Raw genomic sequence first — 23,064 nt, 5'->3', positions numbered from 1 at the left:
TCCCCGAGGAACGAGGCAGGTCCGTAATGAAGTCCATGGACAGATGCGTCCAAGGACGGGAAGGAATGGGTAACGGGAGGGGAGAACCCGATGGCCGTGAATGAGGGACCTTGGCACGAGCGCAGGTCTCGCAGGCTGCCACAAAACCCTTAACCGTCTTACGAAGAGCCGGCCACCAGAATCTCCAAGCAATGAGATCCACTGTGGCTCTACTCCCCGGGTGCCCAGCAAGGACCGTATCGTGGTGCTCCTTAAAAACCTTGTCGTAAAGAGAGAGGCACAAACAACCTCCCAGGAGGACAAAGACCAGGAGCCTCTGCCTGGGCTGCCTGAACCTCTGCCTCCAAATCAGGATAAAGAGCAGAGACGACCACCCCTTCAGCCAAAATGGGACCCGGGTCTTCAAAGTTCCCCCCTCGCGGAAAACAATGTGACAGGGCATGTGCCTTCACATTTTTAACCCCAGGGCGGAACGTGACAGCAAAATTAAACCTAGAGAAGAACAAAGACCATCTGGCCTGTCTTGGGTTCAGACGCTTGGCCTATTCCAAGTAGGCCAGATTCTTATGGTTGGTAAACACAGTAATAGGGTGTCTGGCTCCCTCTAACCAATGGCGCCATTCCTCAAAAGCTAATTTAATGGCCAACAACTCCCTATCTCCCACATCGTAATTTCTCTCTGCAGAGGAGAGTTTCCTTGAGAAAAAGGCACACGGTCGCCATTTGGCAGGAGAAAGACCCTGAGATAAGACCGCACCCACACCCACCTCAGAAGCGTCCACCTCAACAATAAAAGGTAGAGAGACATCAGGTTGTACCAAAATGGGAGCGGAAGCAAAACTCTCTTTGATACTAGAAAAGGCTTTAAGCGCATCTACCGACCACGAGTAAAAATCTACCCCCTTTTTAGTCATATCAGTGAGTGGCTTAACAGAGGAATAATTCAAAATGAACTTTCTGTAATAATTGGCAAAACCCAAAAACCGCATCAGCACCTTCTGATTCTCAGGAAGCTCCCAATCAAGCACAGCGCGGACCTTCTCAGGGTCCATGCAAAAACCAGAAGCGGAGAGAAGAAAACCAAGAAATTGAATATCCGTAACCGCAAACACACATTTTTCCAGTTTAGCGTACAATTTATTCTCCTGCAGAATCAGCAAGATCTGACGTAGGTGGTCTCGATGAGTCTTGAAATCAGGAGAAAAAATCAAAATGTCATCTAGATACACCAGTACAAATTTCCCCATTAAATGATAAAAAATGCTGTTCACAAAATGTTGGAAGACGGCCGGAGCATTCATCAAACCAAAGGGCATAACCAAATTCTCGAAATGACCCTCAGGGGTATTGAAGGCCGTCTTCCATTCGTCACCTTCCCTGACCCTGACTAGGTTGTATACCCCTCCTAAATGCAACTTAGAAAAAAAACCTTAGCCCCCAACAATCTGGTTAAACAGGTCCGGGATCAGAGGAAGCGGATATGGGTCACGAATTGTGATACGGTTCAGCTCCCTGAAATCCAAACAAGGTCTTAAAGAACCATCTTTTTTCTTAACAAAAAAAAACTAGCGGCAACAGGTGACTTCGAGGGTCGAATGTGTCCCTTTCTCAGGCTCTCAGAGATATAAGTACGCATAGCGACACTTTCAGGTTGGGAGAGATTGTATAAACGTGATTTTGGCAGCTTGGCGCCTGGGATGAGATTAATAGGGCAGTCGTACTCCCGGTGAGGGGGCAACTCCTGGACACCACCCTCAGAAAACACATCCGAAAATTCTGAGAGAAAATATGGTACAGTCTTGGTAGAAACCTCTGAAAGAGACGCCGTGAGGCAATTCTCTCTGCAAAACTCACTCCAACCATTTATTTGACTTGCTTGCCAATCAATGGTGGGGTTATGTTTAGTGAGCCAGGGTAGCCCCAACACTAGAGGAGTAGGTAATCTACTTAGGATGAAACACGACATATCCTCAACATGAGCGCCACCCACAGTCGAACGGATATTGTAAACTATGCCCTTTAACGATGTTTGAGAAAGTGGAGCGGAATCGATAGCAAAAACAGGTATATCCTTTTCAAAAGTGTATACCTGGAAACCATGCGTTATTGCAAATTGATTTTCAATGAGATTGACAGCTGCTCCACTATCTACAAAAATCTCACAAACAATGTTTTTGCTGTCTAGCGCCACCCTGGCAGGTAGGAGAAAATGGGAACTACAAGTAAACGGCAAACCTTCCATTTCCGCATCAACCTTGCCAATAGTAGCAAATGGAAGGACAGGAAGGAGTAGTCTCCTCTCTCTTTCTAAGACACCTGTCAATACGAACAGCTAGAGACATGGTAGACTCTAACCAGGCTGGTCTCTCATGAAAAGCAAATGCATCTTTCAATCTTGCTGAAAGACCATGGCAAAATTTACTTCGGAGTGCAGCATCATTACAACCAGTATCAGCTGCCCATCTCTGAAATGCAGAACAATATATCTCTGCGGACTGTTTACCCTGGCATAAAAGACGCAGTTTAGATTCAGCCAGAGCAATATGATCCGGGTTATCATATATCTGCCCCAGGGCTACAAAAAATTAATCCACCGATCGGAGGGGCCGTGCCCTCACCGGCAGCGAAAAGGCCCAAGACTGAGCGTTATCTCTGAGCAGCGAGATGATGATCCCCACCCTCTGCTCCTCATCACCAGAGGAATGGGGAAGTAGGCGAAAATGGAGTTTGCAAGCCTTTCGAAAGCGAACAAAATTCTCACTACCCCCGGAGAACGTATCCGGAAGCGAGATCTTAGGCTCGGAACAAACTCCATGAAACTGAGACACAGTTTTATGGAGATCTGCTACCTCCAGCGAAAGACCTTGCATGCGGTCAATAAAGGCTGAAACCGGATCCATGCTTAAGACGGTTATGGCGGTTTATAATGTCACGGATGATGTTGCAGAAAGCTGGAACTTATAAATAAACATCCGACTGGCTTGATCCCAAACTAAGGAGCATATGGGTGAGCCCTATAAAACCCCTAGAGCTCTCCCTGACTGCTATGCCCATGCAAGGGTCTCTATGGTAGACGATTGCATGCCCACGTACCTAATACTGTGTGACACCTGAAAACCCTATAACAGTGAGGGGACACGACCACCGGCTCCCTGTACTTAATACGGACAGAGTCAGGGTCGCCTAGAATCAAGCCAGCAAGGAAACACAAATAAAGGAAAAAGACTTATCTGAGGAAACAGCAGCAGCAGCCTCCAGCAGTGAACACCTCATCCAGGAAGTAGTATAAACCGCAAAGTGGGGCAGTATGGGAGGGAATATAAAGGGAGACAATTAGTCTAAATAGGTGACACCTGGGAGAAGGAAAGGAGATGAGAAAGTGAAACCAAAACAAAGAACGTCATGCAAGAGGTAGAGAAGAACGTCTGCCAGACCTTCTTACAGAACTGCATCCTCGGGCCCAGAACGGATGAAGGTCAGTACACCTGGTTACTGATTGTAATATATTGTGTGGCGCCTGAAGTTACAGAGACTAGCCTAGGCCTCGCATTAGTTAGTCAGTTAGGATTATATCGTTTTGCTAGGCTGTACTGTACTGGACTGCAGCACAGTTATTGACTTGCATGCTCTGCTAGGCCTGTCCAGTGGGCAGAGACATTGACTGTGGGTTCGGGATATAGCGTTTCTATGCATGTTTGTATTGCTTTGGTGATGCTTATGTTATTACTTGTTGTCTAAGTAAAGTTTTCTGTTTCTTGCATATTAAGCTGGTGTCAGTGTCGCTTTCCTTGTCTGTGACTTCGCTGTATTCTGGGATGCCCACCCCAGTACACGACTTACATAGCCACCAAAAGGGCCGAAAGCCTGGCCACGTCCAGAGAGGCCTCACAGATGTAAGAGCTGGAGTGGGAAAGTTGCACTGCAATATCCGAAAGTTCCTCTGGGGAGTCTCCAGAGACGAGGCCCTGACGTAGCTTGTTTGCCGAATCGGTCATAGCCTTACTAACCCATGTCGAGGCAAAAACCGGGCGCAGGGCAGTGCCAACTGCTTCAAAAGAATATTTGGCAAAGGATTCCAATTTCTTATCCCTTGGGTCAGAGAAGGAAGCCCCATTCGCCATAGGCAAGGTGGTATTCTTAGCCAGGCAGGATACCAGAGGGTCCACAATAGGAGACGACGACCACCTCTTTGTCAAATCCTCTGGAAAGGGATATAAGACATCTAAGCATTTCGGTAAAGCAAAACACCTGTCAGGGAAGTTCCATTCCTTAGATAGGGAGGAAGCGAACTCCGGGTGGTTGGGGAACACCTTTGGCGAGCGACAGGATCGCCTGAAGGAAAAAACTGAACCGGCAGAGGAGGGCGCAGGGTCCTCAATATGTAAGGTTTCTATAACCACTGCAATGAGATTGTCTATCATAGCGGACAGTTTGGAAGACTGGTCCTCCGGTAAGACAAATTCAGAGTCTGACAACTTTTCCTCAGAACACGCCTCTTCTAATGAGGACGCGTTGGAGTGAGACTCCCTGGGAGGTGGCGGGGAGGTGGATGAAACTGGGGACACAGACGCCCTTCGAGGAGAAGGTGGTCTGTCCCGTTTTGCAGGAAGGCCACGATAGGGGGCAGCAGAGGGGTCCCCAGAGTCTGACTGGTCAGAGTGTGGCCGCACGGCTAAACGCCCCCGCATGTCCACAATGGCCCTATTGGAATAGGAAACGGCCTGCACCATCTAAGACAGAGAGCGCACCCATTCCGTCTCTACCATGGGCAGGAGGGGCGACTGGGACAGGGTCAGAGCCACTTGGCAGTCGAGCAGAGCAAGAGGAGCAGAGGGGTCCGACTGACCGGATGGGAATTTTGAGCAACAAGAAGCACATGCAAAATGTTGCAAGGAAGTGACCACCGGCTTTGGGGCTTGGGATCTGGGTTCGTACATAGTGAGTACCTGTGGTAAAAGGTAGAAGGATAAGCTAGACCCTGTAGGAAGGAGGGGAAAGAGCTTACCCGGCCTGTGCCCCTTACTGCAGCCTGTTCGGAGAAAACCTGGTGCCAAAGTCCGCAGAGGTCCTCCTGAGCAGGAGATGGGCGGAGTCAGAGAAACCAGCAAAAAATTCACGCTAGGATGCCAGATGGAGGGGGGAAGCGGGGAGAACTCATGCCCTGCCCCCATAATGGAGTCGGCCACCCACAAAAAAGAAAAAGGAGTGCATCAACTGACTCCCCAGGACTCTCCATCACACCCCCAGTATAGTGGTTGTGCACCAAGGAGTCCAGACCGAGCGGAGATGCCGGCCGGGTGAGAAGTATCAGCGGCGGAAGTAGGCCGCAGTAGAAGCCAGGGGCCTCAATTTACAAGTGGCCCCGGCGGAGGAGAATAGCAGAACTCCACATGAAACAGGTGGCGGGGTTTAGGGCCCAGAATGAAGCTTGGAAAGTACAGAGGGCTTCCCTTCACCCCACTCCCACCCCCATAGGAGAGCTGACATGCAGCTATTAACTCTTTCCCCACCTGGGGGCACAAGGCTTCATGGGGGCAATCCTAGCAAGTAACCTGTGAAAAGGGAGGGGGGAGAGGGGGGCTTGGATCCAGGAATACTTACCCGTCCGGCGTCTTCTGCCCCCCTGGTTTCAGCCGGGTCACCACCTTCGGTGTGCGGCCCCTTGGAGAGGGCCGCTACACCAAAACAGAGGGGACTTATCGTGGGCGGCCGTGGTGACCCGAAGGCTGGTGGGATGCAGAGGCTTTAAGAACCTCTGATCCTCTTTGTCTTCTGGAGACGAGGAAGGAGCAGCGGGCTTGGGGACCCCCTGGTCTCCCGTCTCCTGGGTGGGACTGCCTAGGACAGCTAGGTCTGCCTGTAATCCCGCTGGAAGAAAGGAAAAAATTTAAAAAAATAAAATCAGCAGACCTGCAAAGCAAGGAAGGTCTGCCTTCTACGGACACTAAGCTAAAACTGTTTTAGCTTAGTCCCTGTAGGAAGGGTATCGCTGGAGGGAGGAGCTTACACTTTTGTGCTTAGTGTCGCCTCCTAGTGGCCTTAGTTATACCCAAAGTCAAGCCTGTGTCCCCCAATGATACGGATGAGAAACAGCACATACTGTAATCAGCACCGCGTGCAGCCACCCTTAATTTTGGTAAAGGTGAATGTAAAAAATAGAAAAATGCTTTAGTTTATTGAAATTTTTCTATCTTTATAAAAAAAAAATACCTGCAGCCAGCAACAAATTCCTCAAGAACTTGTTTTAAACGAATTTCTGGATTTGATTTTGGTCTTTTTGTCAACTTCTCCACTTCGTCAAGTCCATGTTCCTGTAAAGAATTGTTACAGATTTACAGCGGCTATATTCAAACACTCGTTCAACCGACAGCTATTCCTCCAAACCTGCCCCTAAACATGCAAGCTCGGTTCAGCCTAGTGTGCATGTGCTCTTGATGAGGAGAGGGAAATAAGCTGCTGCCAGACACTTTTGGCAACGTTTTATCTACTGTTAGAAAAAAGGATTGGACGCGTTCAAATTCGACATGCTTGAGCCTTTCATTCCCCAATATAGGCCAAACTGACATACAGGTAAAACTCGAAAAATTTGAATATCGTGCAAAGTTCATTTTTTTTCAGTAATGCAACTTAAAAAGGTGAAACTATTATATGAGATAGACTCATTACATGCAAAGCGAGATATTTCAAGACTTTATTTGTTATAATTTGAATGATTATGGCTTATAGCTTATGAAACTCCAAAGTCTCAATTTTGAGGTACCCTTTGCTCAGGGAGTGTGGATTAATTAGCTGACTAGAGTGTGACACTTTGAGCCTAGAATATCGAACCTTTTCACAAAATTCAAATTTTAAGCTGCATTAATGCAATTCCTTTTAATTTGCATTACTGAAATAAATGGACTTTTGCACAATATTCTAATTTTTCGAGTTTCACCTGTACATTAAAAGGGACTTTGTTTCTCTTAAAATGTTGATCTCAAATTTTAGCACTCACTACAGAAACATTAATATATAGCCTATGAAAAGTGGCACTTTATAAAAACTATTACTATCCAGAACACCTAATATACAACATGTAAGAGCACCAAAGACTGTGTACTAAAAGAAGTGCGGCGTGCAAAGAAGATCAGCTATTGTTTTGTTTAAATAGTATCCTAGGCATTGCTCAAGATTAGCAAGAATCCTACTCCACACTTGTGAGGGCAACACCCCAAAACAGCTGTCTGTGGATGGATAATCGGCTTAGCTTTTTTCCCTTGTCGCACCCTTAAGGCTTGCAAGAGAGCTGGATCTTGACATAGGGGCCACTTAATATGGTGGATCTGGTGACATCCCTTTGCTTTGTTTTCCTTCCTTGGAGGGATATCTGGCTTTTACTGTATTGAAGACCCATAACTGGGGCTCCATGGTCATTTTGCATATTTGTGTAAAGAAGGAAGTCATGTTGGGATTTGGTGCTTACCAGACGCTCAGCAATCTTTACTATCCAGTTAGAACTGTACAGCCTCCAGCTGTGGTCCTCCCAGTAGCTCCACACATGTACACAAGGTCTCTCACTGCCCATTTGTATACAGAGATAAGAACTGCAAAGAGGAAAGTCAATTATTCAGCAGCAGGGTTTGTCTTGTGCATGTCCACAGGATAGGTGATAAATGTATGATAGTAAGAGTCAAATTACTGAGATTCCCATCAATCACAAGAACAAGAGTTCAGTGTCCCTCGTTTCAATGGAGTGTTAGTCGTGTATGCGCACTAGTTTTTCATTCAAAGTCCACAGGACTGATGGAGTGCTTGGCTATCTCCGTTAGTCCCATGGAGATTAAGTGGAGCAATATGCGTGACCATCGCTCCATTCATATGGTAGGCACAGGACCATCTTTATCATGAAGTCCTAGTGGTTGGACCCCCAGCAATCATACATTTATCACCCATCCTGTGTGTATGTGATCAATTTCATTCATGGGTCAACCCATTTTGGTTGAATTTTTTATCTTAGATACATTGGAGGAATTCAAAGTGTGTTTCCAAAGTGCAGACATCATTTAACCAACAAGTAACTAAACAATTCCTTTTAATATGAGTTTTTTTATTGATTTTAATATAGTAGGATTAATTAAACATATTTAAATCTTGGTTATTTATTCTTTATGATGACATCCCGGACAACGCTCTACACCTCCATGGATTTAACATTGTTCGAGCGTAGCGTACCATTCCTTTCGGGGAAGTCCAAAGGCGGCGGCATCTGCTTCTACATCAGTGCTACCTGGTGCCCTAATGTCTCCCTCTTAGAACGGATGTGCACTGCGAACCTTGAGGCGCTCCTCATCAACTGCAGGCCGGCCTACTCGCCTAGGGAGTTCTCTTCGTACGTGCTGGTGGGTGTTTACATCCCCCCCACGCTGACACCAGTAATGCCCTACAGGCCCTCAGCAATACCATCGCACACTGGGAGTCGGCCCTTCCTGGCTCACTGTTCATCGTGTTGGGTGATTTTAATAAAGCGGACCTCCGTCGTGTCCTACCACGCTACTCCCAGCACATTGATTGTCCCACAAGACTCTCGAACACCTTGGATCACTGTTACACGCCTCTAAGGAAAGCATACAAAGCCGTCCCGAGAGCCGCATTAGGCTCATCCGACCACTGCCTTGTCCATCTGGTCCCCTCCTACAGACGTCGCCTAAAGTCATCATAACCGATCCATAGAACTTCCAGAGTGTGGTCCGAGGAGGCCAAGCTACAACTACAGGCCTGTTTTGACTGCACAGACTGGGGAGCCCTAGAAGAGAATGACCTGGACACCTGGGCGGATGTTGTCTCCTCGTACATGAGTTTCTGCGAAGACTCCTGCGTCCCCTCAAGATCATACACGATTTACCCAAATGACAAACCGTGGTTCACGAACAAGCTCAAGCAACTACGCAGGCGCAAGGAAACCACGCATAAATCCGGTAATCAATTAGAGTACAGACTGGCCAAAAACTGCCTAAATCGGGAACTGCGTGCGGCGAAACAGGCATATGCGAAACGCATCCACCATTCTCTACGCTCGAACGATCGGAGGGCGGTCTGGAAGGGTCTTAGGTCCGCGACTAACTACAAACCCCCCCCGGCGCTCACTACCCCTTGTCAGGCACTGGCAGAGGAGCTGGGCAGGTTCTACTGCAGATTCGAGACCTCGACTGAGGGTGATGTAACTCGGACTATGCCCCCTAGAGTGGGCACCCCAGTCCCTGCTGCCACATTATCTTGCCCGTTCGCTGACTTTGCTGACCCCCCTACAGTGAATGTGACTACGGTTCGCACCCTGCTGTCCAAGCTAAATGCGAGGAAAGCCCCCGGTCCCGATGGTGTCACTCATGCGTGTCTGAAATATTGGTCAGTCCAACTGGCCCCGGCCCTCACCCCAATCTTTGACAGATCCCTTAAGGAGGGACATGTCCCCGCCTTCTTTAAGAACTCAACTATCATCCCTGTGCCGAAGAAACAAGGCGTTTCTGATCTAAACAACTTCCGGCCTGTGGCTCTGACTTCGGTGGTCATGAAGACCTTAGAGAAGGTGGTCCTCTCCATCCTGAAGCCCGCCACTCTCGACCGGCTGGACCCTCTACAATTCGCCTACAGGGCAAACAGATCCACTGATTATGCGATTAACATGTGTCTAGAATACGTCACTGAACACCTCGACAAACCCAGCACATACGCGAGAATCCTCCTTCTAGACTTCAGCTCAGCTTTTAATACTATCTCCCCCAGTATCCTGCAGAGGAACCTCACGGCGCTTGATGTCCACCCAACACTACGACATTGGATCATGGACTTTCTCACTAACAGGTCCCAGGTCGTCAGATTAGGCAATCTGACCTCCAAACCGAGGGTCACCAACACTGGCGCCCCTCAGGGATGTGTACTATCGCCGTTCCTGCTCTCTCTGTACACGAACGAGTGCAGATCGGAGGAGGCCTCAGTTAAAGTCATCATGTTCGCAGATGACACCACACTCGTGGGCCTGATTAGCGACAGCGATGAGCAGGCCTACCGTAAGGAAATCGACAGGGTCAGCAATTGGTGTGGCGCGCACAATCTGGCCCTAAACACCACAAAGACGGTCGAGCTGGTCATCGACTTCAGGAAGACAAGGGTAGTTCCCCCCCCCGACCTACATTGACGGATCTGAAGTCGCAAGGGTACCTAGTGCCCGCCTCCTAGGCACAACAATCTCTGAGGACCTATCCTGGCGTCCCAACATCTCGTCCATCATAAAGAAGGCTCCCCAGTGGCTCTACTTCCTTCGACAACTGAGGAAGTTCGGGCTGGTTCTACTGCAGATTCGAGACTGAGCTTGTCTCTTCTGGTTTGGTATGCCAGCTCATCAGCCAGTGACAAGCGCAAACTACAAAGGGTCATCAGCTCGGCGGAGAGAACTACTCGACTGCCACTACCACCCCTTGACTCTATCTTCTCCAACAGACTGCACTCCAGGGCTCTGAAAATATCCAGTGACCACTCCCATCCGGGCCATCATCTCTTCAGACGTCTAAAGTCCGGCCGCAGGTATCAGGCCATCCATGCAAGGACATCGAGGAGGCTGAACACTTTCTTCCTAACGGCCGTCAGACTGCTGAACTCACCACGCCCCATCTCCCGCCCATAATCCTTCGCCCCTGATGTGCCCATTGCATAACCCCCACCCCCTCCCCCCTAGTACTATGCCTGTACCTGTGCCTAACCCAATTCCGAGCACGGTCGACTGTGTCGTGTTTGGCGAATAAAGCTGATTCTGATTTAGACACTGAACATATAATATTCTGATTCATATATAAAACAGGCTATACTTAAGTTGCAATATCTGGTATAAGTTGTATATAGTCTCCTCATTTCAGACAATGGAATACCTTTACCTTGCCGCCTAAAAGCTATCCTAATTGTGTCTAGATGGTATGTAGTGAAGACATATAGACCTGTCAGAATCCTATTGGCTCATTTGTATTCCTAGTTGTTAATATCAGAGTTCCTCTCTGATTATCCTTTAGGGCAAGTTTTTGGGATCCTGGAAGATCCCCCAAAAACTGCCATGGTAGAATTATTGTATGATCCCTAAACAAGCAATCTAATGTTGTCTGCAATGCTCCAAATCTTAAAATTCCGTCCATAGATAAAAGAATAAGAAGACATGACTCATGGTGGTATTTGAGCTTTCCTCCTCTTCTGACCCCCAAATGGCAGAAGATTGCTTTTATTAAGGAAAAACCTGGATATCATCCTTACGACCTAAAAATACAAATGATTGCATTCTGTTACACAGATCTATATGTCTTTACAACATATGGACACAAGATACCTTTTAGGTGGGAAAGCAAAGGTATTCCTTTTTCTGAAATTAGAAGACTATATACAGCTCATACCATATATTGCAACCTATGTATTTCCTTGAAAAGCCTGTTTTATGTATACAAAGCCTTGAAAAAGAATTTATACCTCCTGAACCTTTTCCACATTTTTTTTCACGTTACATCCACAAACTTAAATGTATTTTATCGGGATTTAATGTGATAGACCAACACAAAGTAGCAAGTATTTGTGAAGTGAAAAGAAAATGATACATGGTTTTCTAAATGTTTAATAAATAAAAATCTAAAAAGTTTGGTGTCACCTAATTAGTAAATAGAGTCTACCTGTGTGTTTATTCTAACTATAACTACCACTGTTCTGTGAAGGCCTCAGAGGTTTGTTAGTAAACATTAGTGATCAAACAGCATCAAGAAAACCAAGGAACACACCAGACAGGTCATGGATAAAGTTGTGGAGAAATGTAAAGCAGGGTTAGGTTATAAAAAATATAATATATCGATATATATAAGATATAAAACATATACCACAAGCTATGAACAGCTGATGGAGCACTGTTCAATCCATCATTAAAAAATGTAAGGAATAGGGCACAACTGCAAACCAACCAAGGCATGGCTGTCCACCTAAACCGACAGCCCAGGCAAGGAGAGTACTAATTAGAGAAGCAACCAAGAGGCCCATGGTCACTCTGAAGTAGCTGCAGAGATCCACAGCACAGGTGGGAGAATCGGTCCACAGTGCAACTTTTAGACATGTACTCCAAAAATATGTCCTTTATGGAAGCGGGTCAAGAAGAAAGACATTTTTAAAAGCAAGCTATAAGAAGTCCCCTTTGCAGTTTGCCACAAGCCATCTAGGGGACACAGCAAATATGTGGGAGAAGGTGCTCTGGTCAGATAAGTTGAACTTTTTGTCCTAAATGCAAAACGCTATGTGTGGCAGAAAACTAAGACTGCACATCACCCTGAAGACACCATTCCCACTGGGCAACATGGTGGTGGCAGCAGCATGCTGTGGCAATGCTTTTCTTCAGCTGGTTAGAGTTGATGGGATGTAGCTAAATTAAGGGCAATGCTGGAGAAAAACCTGCTAGAGGCTGCAAAATACTTGAGACTGGGATGTAGGTTCAGAACCCTAAACATATGGCCAGCACTACAATGGAATGGTTTGGATCAAAGCATATTCATGTGTTTGAATGGCCCAGTCAAAGTTCAGACCTAAATCCCATTTATAATCTGTGGCAAGACTTAAAAATTGCTGTTCACAGATGCTCTCAGTGACTCCCTGACGAAGCCTGTTTGGTGAAACGCGTTGGGCAGGTGAGGTGACAATGGGAAGGGGATCACTATCTTGTTTGATTACCTTTGTAACTTGTTGACTGTGATTATAGTTACATTCTGTAAACCCTGTGCAGTACTGCTGTTACACTTGCAGGCTGTGTGCTTGCTTGATCCCTGCACATTTCCCTCATACCGGTGGTGTGCAGTGGACCAGGCACGTTCCAGCCTCCATTCAGTATTACCACATATGACTCTCTGCACTTGTATATGATTATTACTATCCCCTTCCCATGTGCTCTCCTCATATTCTTGCTACCACACTGGTTCATGTTTACTCCCCTTGCTATATGTATTTTTTTAAGTGATATCTAATAAATTACATTTTGCTACGTTGTTGGACTCATGTGCTAATTTGTTGGGTATGCACACTAATTTTTTTTAGGTTTTCTTTAGATGGTACAGACATACCCCAAAAGATTTGCAGCTGTAATTGCCGCGAATGGTGGTCATGCAAAGTATTGACTCAAGGGGGCTGAACACAAATGCACCCCACACTTTGCAGATTTGTATCCATTAACATTTTTGAAAACTATGTATCACTTCTTTTCACTTCATACGTATTTGCTACTTTGTGTTGGTCTATCACATAAAATCCAAATAAAATACATATAAGTTTGTAGGTGTAACATGAAAAAATGTGGAAAAGTTCAAGGGATACAAATACTTTTTTCAAGGCACTGTAAATCAGAAAATAATATATTCAGTGTCTAAAGAATAGATAACCAAGCTTTAATTATGTTTAATTAATCCTATTATATCAATTCACAAGCATGTATGATCAGAACTGTAGATCGTGGGGGTGGACAGATTTCTGGATTCCCTGTCAGTCATCCTATACAAGAAAACCAATTGACATTCCCCAGCATGAAATGGCTTATCACAGCCAATATATTGTACATAAGACAGACTTATCTACACAGGTTTTTGTATATTTTCATTTTTAAGAAAAAACACCTTTCACATGTTATTACGTTTTTTCATTTCAGTGTAATAAATGGTTTGGTGGAGATTTAGCTATATGAAATATTCAACTATTCACAAAAAGTTACGAATATTTGGCTTTCCGGTGAAATTTATGGAAAAAATGAAAAGTTCATGCTACAGTGATATTATATCCTGAAAGTAGGGCATTTTAGTAGACGCATGAAATGGGGATTTCCTCATCTCAAACAATGTATTGAAACAAAAGCCAACAGCAGTGGTGGGTATACCTCCACAAAAAATTCCAATGTCTCAATAACTTATCATGTGGCCTTGAGCATCAATTACAGCTTGACAATGACTCCTCATGCTGTTCACTAGACGACTTATTGTCTGCAGAGGCATAGCATCTCACTCTTCTTGAAGGGCGGCCCTCAGGTCATTGAGGTTCTGGGGTACAGAGTTACGAGCCTCTACACGGCGACTCAGCTGATCCCATAGGTTTTCAATGGGATTCTGGTCTGAAGAAAGTGCAGTCCACTCTATTTGAGGTACCCCAGTCTCCAGCAGCTGTTCCCTAATGATGCCACCTTGATAAGCTGGTGCATTGTCATCCATGAAGATGAAATTAGGCCTGTGCTGTTCATGCAGAGGCACAATGACTGGATTAATGATGTTATTCAAGCAGTATGGGCTTGTTACTGTACCATTCACAAAGTGTATAGCAGTTCTGTATTGACTAGACACACCTACCCACACTGTAACACCACCACCACCAAAGGCTCGTCTGGTGACAACAGTGGCTGATGCATAATGCTCTCCTTGACGTCTTCAACACTGGTACCTGGTCCACATAACTATTATCAAAAGTACTTTATTAAACAATACATAATAATTAGAAAGGTTTAAAAACAACAGTGCAGGTAAGATGGCGACATCACTGGAGGGGACCACATGGGCAATATCATATATCAGTAAGTTATTAAAATACCTGAAAAAAAGTGCAAGTGCAAATACTGGCTATAGTAACATTGAAAAAACTGTGAGGTTACCATAGTGTATCTCCGTCCAGGTTGGCGCCATCCTGGATGGAGATACACTATGGGTAACCTCACAGTAACCTCACAGTTTTTTCAATGTTACTATAGCCAGTACTTGCACTTTTTTTTTTGATATTTTGATAACTTACTGATATGATATTGCCCATGTGGTCCCCCCCAGTGATGTCGCCATCTTACCTGCACTGTTGTTTTTAAACCTTTCTAATATGTATTGTTTAATAAAGTGCTTTTAATAATAATAATATGAATTTTGTGAATTTTGCTGTTAAGCTCCTTGTTAGAGAACAGCAAGTTGTGCAAAAAGTACTGACACATCGAATATTTGGACATGTTCATTCAAAAGTTTAGAGAAGGTCACATTTAGGTCCCCTGTAAAGGTTAGAGTGCAAATATCCCTAACTTTTTGCGAGTAGTGTATATCAAATATAATATGCTTATATTACCCGTCTGGCTGTGTATGCTCTGGCGTCTTCAGGGGGGTTACAGACTTGTTTCTATGGTCATTATTAATTGAGTCTCCCTCAAAGTCCACACTGAGCTCATCTTCTGAACTAGCATCGAGCAGGCCCTGACGCTCTTCTGGGACTGCATCTCCTTTCTTTTTAGATGCTTTTGTGATTATTTCTGCAGTTTTTCCATAGTTCCCTATACAATAAAAGTAAATATAAGATAAACATATCAATTAATATACTGTTAGAAGTACCAGAGCTGTTAATAGTCATGTAAAGATACTGTAGGTATGTATTAGTGAACTGGTTTTGCATTTGTTTAGTTAACTTGCTATGACATAATCTGGTCCGAACTGACAGATGGGGAGACATGATGTTCCTCAATATGATTGTTTTGTCCAAGATAACACAAATCGCTGTTTAGCTGTTCTATCTCTAGAGTAGTCACACAAACTATTAGGGCCCCAATACAATTTAGACTATTGTCACCATTTTTTGTGAGACTAGTTGACCATGTAATGTATGTGGGGAGCTTTTGACTCTCTTCTGACAGGTGATGTCAGGGGCAAGAAGGATCAGGTGGATTGAATTGTGTTCTTTCAGGAGAATAGGTGACTGTCAATGTCTTTCTCCCATTAAAAAAAACACACATTTGGCAGAGGGAGTTGAGACAGATAGCTGTCGGTCAAACGAGTGCTCAGCGGAAAGCTGTTGAAGGTGCATGGGCACCCTAAGGCAGTTGTGATCTTGAAGACGGTATAATTGCTGCTTCATATTATATGTCAAGTCACTTGGTTTTGAATCTGTGTATTTTATATAAAGACCTTTAAATTGTTGGAAAAATATTGGATAAACTGCAACAACCAAGACATTACCTATAGACTTACCAATAGAAATTTCAAATTTCACTCGATTATTCCCAATACTTGGGTCCATCATTGTAACTTCAAAGAATACTCCATACAGAAGGAATTCTTCCTTAACACCCAATGCATTCTACATAACAAACAATGGGCACAATACACAAACATTGTTATAGAAAAAACCATGACTCACCCAATCACAGTTAGTTACCTCTAATTTTAGTACCCTCCTGTCTACTCTCCAGAATGATACCAAACACTATTCTAAATTGCCTATCTCTTGGGTTTCTGCAGCCAAAATGATGCTATTACCTAATATTTCATATTACTTTAGGAACCTACCAATTCTGCTCCCTAACAGGTTTTTTTTATAAATAAGATTCAATTTCTGCTCATACGATTCGTGTGGAAGAACCAAAGAGCCAGGGTGCCTATTAAAACTATCATATTCCTGTGAACAAGGGTAGATTGGAATGTCACCGTTTGCTCTAACTAGGGTTTCAAAAACATGTAGGGAATGTGGATTTTACTAACTGGATTGCCAATAATATTCTTACTGTGAGGAACATTATGAGAGATTTTGTTTTAGTACCTTTTGAAAAAAATCACATTTCTTTTCCACATTCCATGTATGAATTTTTACAAGTAATTACAATTGAGATATTGTGTTATTTATTTATTACTCAGCCCGAAAAAAAATGTGAATATACTGGTGCATTCCCCAGAAACCCCATGTGTTTTTCAGTCCATATGGGAATGAGATCTAGGGTGTAGTTTCACTGAAGTTCGGTGTGCTGCGGTATTTATGATACAATATAGAACTTCTCACTGCGCTAACCATCTGGAAGCTTGTAGAAAGCTTATATATTGCTGATATTATACACTGTATCACATAGCTAAAAGATTTTCCACTGCCTCTCTTCTCTGTTCACGCTGTGGGAATCAGATTGGTTCACTTCTTCATATACTGTAGGGTGGACCTATAAGGCCCTTGGGCTCTTCTGGACTCAAATATATAGATTGACCTTGTCTTGAATACGTACCTCTGGCAAAGGAAGGATATCATCCACTTCCACTGTGACAGCATCAGGCTGTTCGTTATTCTGTTCACCTTCTGCATCTTCAGCATTTTCGACAGCTGCACTTTCCTTCTCCTTTTTCTCCTTTTCCTTTAACTTTTTGCTTTTCTTCTTCATTTTAAACTTACTGAATGCATTTTTCAGAGCTTGGAGTGGTTTCTTCTCCTGAATGTTGTTGTTGGTAAAAATATCCAGAGTCACAGCCACAAGAATGCGACCACGATAGAATATTCCTTCACCTCGGCCCTCATTCAGATCCTTGTGCACATCTCTCAAGGTATAATTTTGCGGAGATCCATAAAAGTTGACCCAGGTAGGTCCAAAAGTTGGGTTAAAGCCAGCTAAACATAATACATTGTAGAATTAATACATATTTTTATGTAGTGGGGTTTCCAGTCTCTCAACATTGATGTCCTATCTGCTTTCAGCTCCATCTTCTTTTGTTTCTGGTGCCTGCAGCTGCTGAATGATTGCAGGAGTGTTGAATTCCCACAAATCTGATATTGATGACCTATCCTCAAGAAAGGTCATCAATATCGAGACTGGAAAACCACTTTAATTACAAATGTTATCCAGCAAGTATAATGTAATTTGGTTTTGTTTAGCTCCATGTTAGCTGCAAAGATCTAGGGGATTTAAATAGGTTATTCAAGACTAAAACACTAACGGTATACAGTTGGGATAGACCATACGTGTAGTGGTATGACACCCTAGAACCCCTCTAACCATCAGCATCTGAGATGCCTATATTTTGATGATCAACATGGTTCTCAAAGATTGAACTCCCGCCCATGAAACACCCACTTATTTATGAAAAAGTATTTTAAAAGTTCTATATTGCCAGTATATATTGCCAGTACTTGCCAATATAGAAAAATTCTATAATTCACATAATGGCCCACATGTACTTAATGTCAGAGTGCCAAGCCCCTGTGGCAAAAATCTGTCATCTATTTTTAGAAAAGATTCATGCACTAAGCTTGCCAAATGAATGTGGCTTGGCAGAAAATGAGCGTAACTTACCAAAACATGGAGGGTCTTAAGCCATTTTCTTGCCAAAATTTTGCCACAAAATTCTATTGTAAAGTAAGGCAACCAACAGGTGGTTTAAAAAGATCTAATTGCACACCAAATTTATCATCAGCATGAGCCACTACATTTTTATATGTAGATTATTTAAAGGGGTTGTGTCACTTCAGACACAGCATTTATCATGTAGAGAAAGCTAATACAAGGCACTTACTAATGTATTGTTATTATCCATATTACTTCCTTTTCTGGCTAGACTCATTTTTCCATCACATTATACACTTCTCATTTCCATGGTTACGATCACCTTTCAATCCAGCATCGGTGGCCGTGCTTGCGCACTTAGGAACAAGCACAGCCACCGCTGATGGATTGTAGGGTGGTCATAACCATGGAAACAAGAAGTGTATAATGTGATGGAAAAATTAGTCTAGCCAGCAAAAGAGGCAATACGTGGTTTGTATTAACTTTCTCTACATATTATATTTATATTATATTTTGTAAATTTATTCAGTCTCACCATTTTTGTTCGGGTCCGATATTTGCTGAAGATCAATAAAATGAGTGGCCAGAGTGACATCTCCAGTAGTAGCATCATCTAGCACTTGAATTTTTATTTTACGAACCAGAGGTGGGAAAAGCTCAATGAAACTGATTTGCTCATTCCATTCTGGTGCATTGGTGTCACTTTCTACGGAAGTCTCTCCCTAAAAGGAAAAAAGTAAAAAAAATAATAATAATAAAATATAATATGAAATTATGCGCGGATATTACAAGATCACCTGATTTTTCAAAATGGAGGATGCAAATGAAAGTAAACTGTCGTCTAAGGGTACTTTCACACTTGCGGCAGGACGGATCCGACATGCTGTTCACCATGTCGGATCCGTCCTGCAGCTATTTCGCCGTGCCGCCGGACCGCCGCTCCGTCCCCATTGACTATAATGGGGACGGGGGCAGAGCTCCGGCGCAGCGCGGCGGTGCACGGCGAAAGGCCACCGGACTAAAATTACTGCATGTCAGGCTTTTTAGTCCGGCGGCTTTCGCCGTGCACCGCCGTGCTGCGCCGGGGCTCCGCCCCCGTCCCCATTATAGTCAATGGGGACGGAGCGGCGGTCCGGCGGCACGGCGAAAAAGCCGCAGGACGGATCCGACATGGTGAACAGCATGTCGGATCCGTCCTGCCGCAAGTGTGAAAGTAGCCTTAAGCCACAAGTAGCCTAAATTACCAATAAAACATTAGAAATCAAGATGTTTTTGCAAATGTTCAAATGATATATGGTCCATTGATGGCCCATAAACAATCCCAAAAGGTATTTCCATCTAATGTCTGATATATACAGTGAAAGGGAAACCTCTCCAAAAGACAGCCTTTTTGAGAAGACCATCCCTTATCCCAACTAGATTTTCTTTGACAGACTTTCAGTTCCATCATATGCTATGTATACTGGCCACCTTCTTTGTGAAGATCACCCTTCCTAATGACCATTCAAAGCAATTTTGAGTGGTCATCCCAACTGTATTAATTTTAGTCATATATCCATTGCCATTTTCCTTGTAATAGCATATACCTGCTGTCCAGCAAAAGTAACTTGGACATAGGGATCAATGAACACTTTCTTCTCTCCCATCATTTTAGAGAAACTTCCCATTATACCATCATTCATACTAGGAAGTCCTTCTGCCTTGAAGATTTTAACACTTAATTTTGACCATGGCCTCTCAGCTGGAATCCTTTTGGGGAGCAGCAAATTCCTAGTGGAGACAACAATTTTAGGACATTTGCATTTCTTGGTTTTATTATATTATACAGTAAGATTCTAATGTTAGCATATCAGTTTCTGTAGGTTAGTTTCACATGAGCCTGTGCAGCCCATTAAATAGGGTCTGTGTATTGCCCCATTGCATCCTAGTAATCTATGATGCTGCGAGTTCCAGACCAACCAAAAACATACAGTACATCCCTCAACTAACATCAGCATGTGAATTTGGGACATTAGACCCACAGTCAGTCTGGAACTCACAGCATCATAAATCACTTGTCACGGTTGTGTCTTAGTCTCTGTGTTGTTTGCCGTGACACGTTTACCGTGCATGCTGGGTGCCTGGGGCAACGTGTAGTTTATGCAGCGTGTGTACACTTCTCCTTTAAGGTTTGTTTCCCTTCCCTGTCTGGTGCTTGTGGGGTTAACTACCTGGCTGGGTGTGGTCACTAGGTACTTATATTGCCTGTGGCTGCTAGCCTGGAGTTTAGTTGTCCTCCAGCCTCTGTTGGTGCTGGAGCTATGCTCCTGTCCTGGGTATTCCATCTGCCCAGTTATTTAGGGCCACCTAGTGAGACATCAATGTCATCCCGTTGTTACCATGTCTTCCTACCTTACCCGTTTCTATGTATGGTGTGGTTTATGTTCAGGGTTTGTGTTGTATGTCTAGTTGTTGTTCCATGTCTGGTCTGTTTTGGTGTGTACGGTCCTACATGGATGCTAGATACTCCCCTGTCTGTCTGTGCCTTCGGTGAGAGGGCTCCAGGGTTCCCCGGAGCCTGGGGCAGCCATGCATCCTGTCCGCATGGGGGTCCAGGCAGTTACTGGTGTGCTGGATTCTGTGTTTGCTGTTTGTACTGTGTCCTGTATGGTGTTTGGGTTCCAGTACATATTCATGGGTTCCAGTTGTTGTGGTGTGAACTGCTGGTGTTCCAGAAAAGTGACCATGTTTACCTGTGCTATTGTTAAAGTGGTTATTCTTGACACTGGTTTCTTATCTGCCGATCCAGTTTGCTAATCACTGTCACCTCTCGTTGAGTGATCTTCTGGGGGGTCAGGTGGACACCTACTTGAACATCTCTGAAAACTTGTTGTTAGATGTTCTGGGGGTCAGGTGGACCCGCGTTAGAACATGTCAGTAAGTTTTGTCTTACTCTCTCCTTTGTTTATAGGCCTGAGGGATATTCTGGTTCATTCTTCTGGTGGGGGAACCGGTCGTCTCTAGTCCTGACACTATTACCAGGGTTCTACAGGGTGTGTTAGGGCCCTAGGTTCCGGTGTATGAACTTCTCTACCATCGAGGCCTGTTCATACTTATAGTTAGTCAGGACTAGCATTAGAGTTGCTCTAGGAGGTGACCAGCTCCATTTCCCCAGTGTTCAGGCCTAGTTCCTGTTGCTGCTTCCCATCGGTGTTCAGTGTGGAGTTTCCTTCTACACCGCACCATGACATCACTATGAGTCAGTGAATTCAGGTCAGCCAAACCACATGGGGGCCTGGAAATGCAGCAGACACATGGACCATATTTACTGGACCAAACACAGCCATGTGAAACTGGCCTAAAGGGGTTTTCCAGGCTTTTACATTTTTGGCCCTTGGTCCTCCATCTCAGTACATCATATAGCAACTGTGCCTGGTACTGGGAGTCAGAGATAACTAAGATAGCTATTTTCCAAAGTCCCATAGACTTTGAGTGGCACAGCAGTACACATGCTCAACCATCACTCCATTCAAAAGGGAAACCACCATTCTTATGATTGCTGGGACCCCCTCCAGTCAGATACTTATAACCTATCCAGTGGATAAGTTGTCATTCTGGGACAAACCCTTTAACTAGTCACTCTCTGTATATATATATTAGACAGGTCACCATGTTCTACTTTAAAGGAGACTGTCAGACCTATGTACTCTTATGCTAAATTGTGCTAAAACTACACAAATCTGGGGCCATTTATCAAACTGGTGTAAAGTAGATCTGGCTTAGTTGCCCATAGCAACCAATCAGATTCCACCTTTCATTTTCCAAAGGAGATGTCAAAAATGAAAAGTGAAATCTGATTGGTTGCTATGGGCAGCTAAGCCAGTTCTACTTTACACCAGTTTGATAAATTACCCCAATTCTGTTTACAATCAATAGAAAGTCTTGGTGATTTGAGATGTTTTTTGATGTTTCAGGAGGTATCTATAAATTACACTTACTTTTCCACATCATCATTCTGGCTGCCAGTAGATGGAGGGGCCGCTATGGAATCTCCTCTTGTTACTACAGACAAGTTGCATTTTACAAAACCTTTTATTCCCGCTCTGGTGTCTTTTGGATCTGTGATAACTGCCCATTTCTGCAGAAATCTGTGATCTGGGAAGAACAAACCATGATGAAATTATGAGTTGTACTGTCAAAGCAAAGTCTTTTAAAGTCTTTTAAGTCATTTAATATTGCATATGATGTAGTGGGAAGCATGAAAAAAAATCCAAATGGGGTGGAATTGGAAAAAAAAAAGCAATTCCGCCAGTTTTACTTTTTTTTTTTTACTAACGACGTTCGATGTGTAATAAAACTGACCAGTTACTTTTATTCTACAGGTCAGTACGAATCCGGCGATACCTTATATGTATAGTTTTTCTTGCGATTTGATACTGATAAAATAATAAAAACCTTCGAAAAAAATCTGTTTTAGTTTTTTGTTGCCATATTCTGACCCCTGTAGTTACGGAGCTGTGCAAGTATTCATTTTTTCTGGGGCGATCTGTACTTTTCATTGATACCATTGGGGTGTGTACAACTTTTTGATCACTTTTTATTAAATTTTTTGTGGGAAATGAAGTGACCAAAACCGTCGAATTAGCCATTTTGAGATTTTTTTTGTGTTTTGCCGTTTGCTATATGGGGAAAATATTTTTATATTTTTATAGTATGGGTGTTTTCGCAGGTGGCGATACCCATAATGTGTATTTTTTTTTTGAGGGGGGGTGATTTAAATATATAATATATATTTTTTTAAACTTTATTATTTTTTTCACACTTTTTTTTACAGTTCCCATAGGGAACTATAACAAGCAATCATTAGATTGCTATTCTCTTAGACTCCAATGCACTAGCATTGGAACAGCAGCAACCCCTGGCTATGGTGTCTACTCCGCTCAGCAGCGGGTGCCATCTTTAAAGACCCAGGAAGGTGTTAAGGACCTCTAAGGAGTTGCAAC

General features: G+C 43.9%; 1 protein-coding gene across 1 annotated transcript in view; it reads right to left on the bottom strand.

Annotated features, from left to right (window-relative positions):
- The window catches only part of LOC121003167 (fer-1-like protein 4), a 144,940-nt gene extending 122,758 nt beyond the window's left edge, over window positions 1–22,182 (bottom strand). The window contains exons 1-8 of the mRNA XM_040434794.1: window positions 22,060–22,182; window positions 19,669–19,852; window positions 18,618–18,804; window positions 17,033–17,409; window positions 16,014–16,122; window positions 15,121–15,322; window positions 7,463–7,583; window positions 6,211–6,311 (exon numbers count right to left, since the gene is read on the bottom strand). Coding sequence (XP_040290728.1) covers window positions 6,211–6,311; window positions 7,463–7,583; window positions 15,121–15,322; window positions 16,014–16,122; window positions 17,033–17,409; window positions 18,618–18,804; window positions 19,669–19,764 — 1,193 coding nt within the window. The 5' untranslated portion in view covers window positions 19,765–19,852; window positions 22,060–22,182. The remainder of the gene's footprint in view (window positions 1–6,210; window positions 6,312–7,462; window positions 7,584–15,120; window positions 15,323–16,013; window positions 16,123–17,032; window positions 17,410–18,617; window positions 18,805–19,668; window positions 19,853–22,059) is intronic.
- Between the last annotated feature and the right edge of the window lie 882 nt (window positions 22,183–23,064).

Source organism: Bufo bufo, chromosome 6, assembly GCF_905171765.1.
Source record: "Bufo bufo chromosome 6, aBufBuf1.1, whole genome shotgun sequence".
Classification (NCBI taxonomy): domain Eukaryota; kingdom Metazoa; phylum Chordata; class Amphibia; order Anura; family Bufonidae; genus Bufo; species Bufo bufo.
Note: the sequence above shows the minus strand (reverse complement) of the source record. Positions and strands in the feature narration are given on the sequence as shown.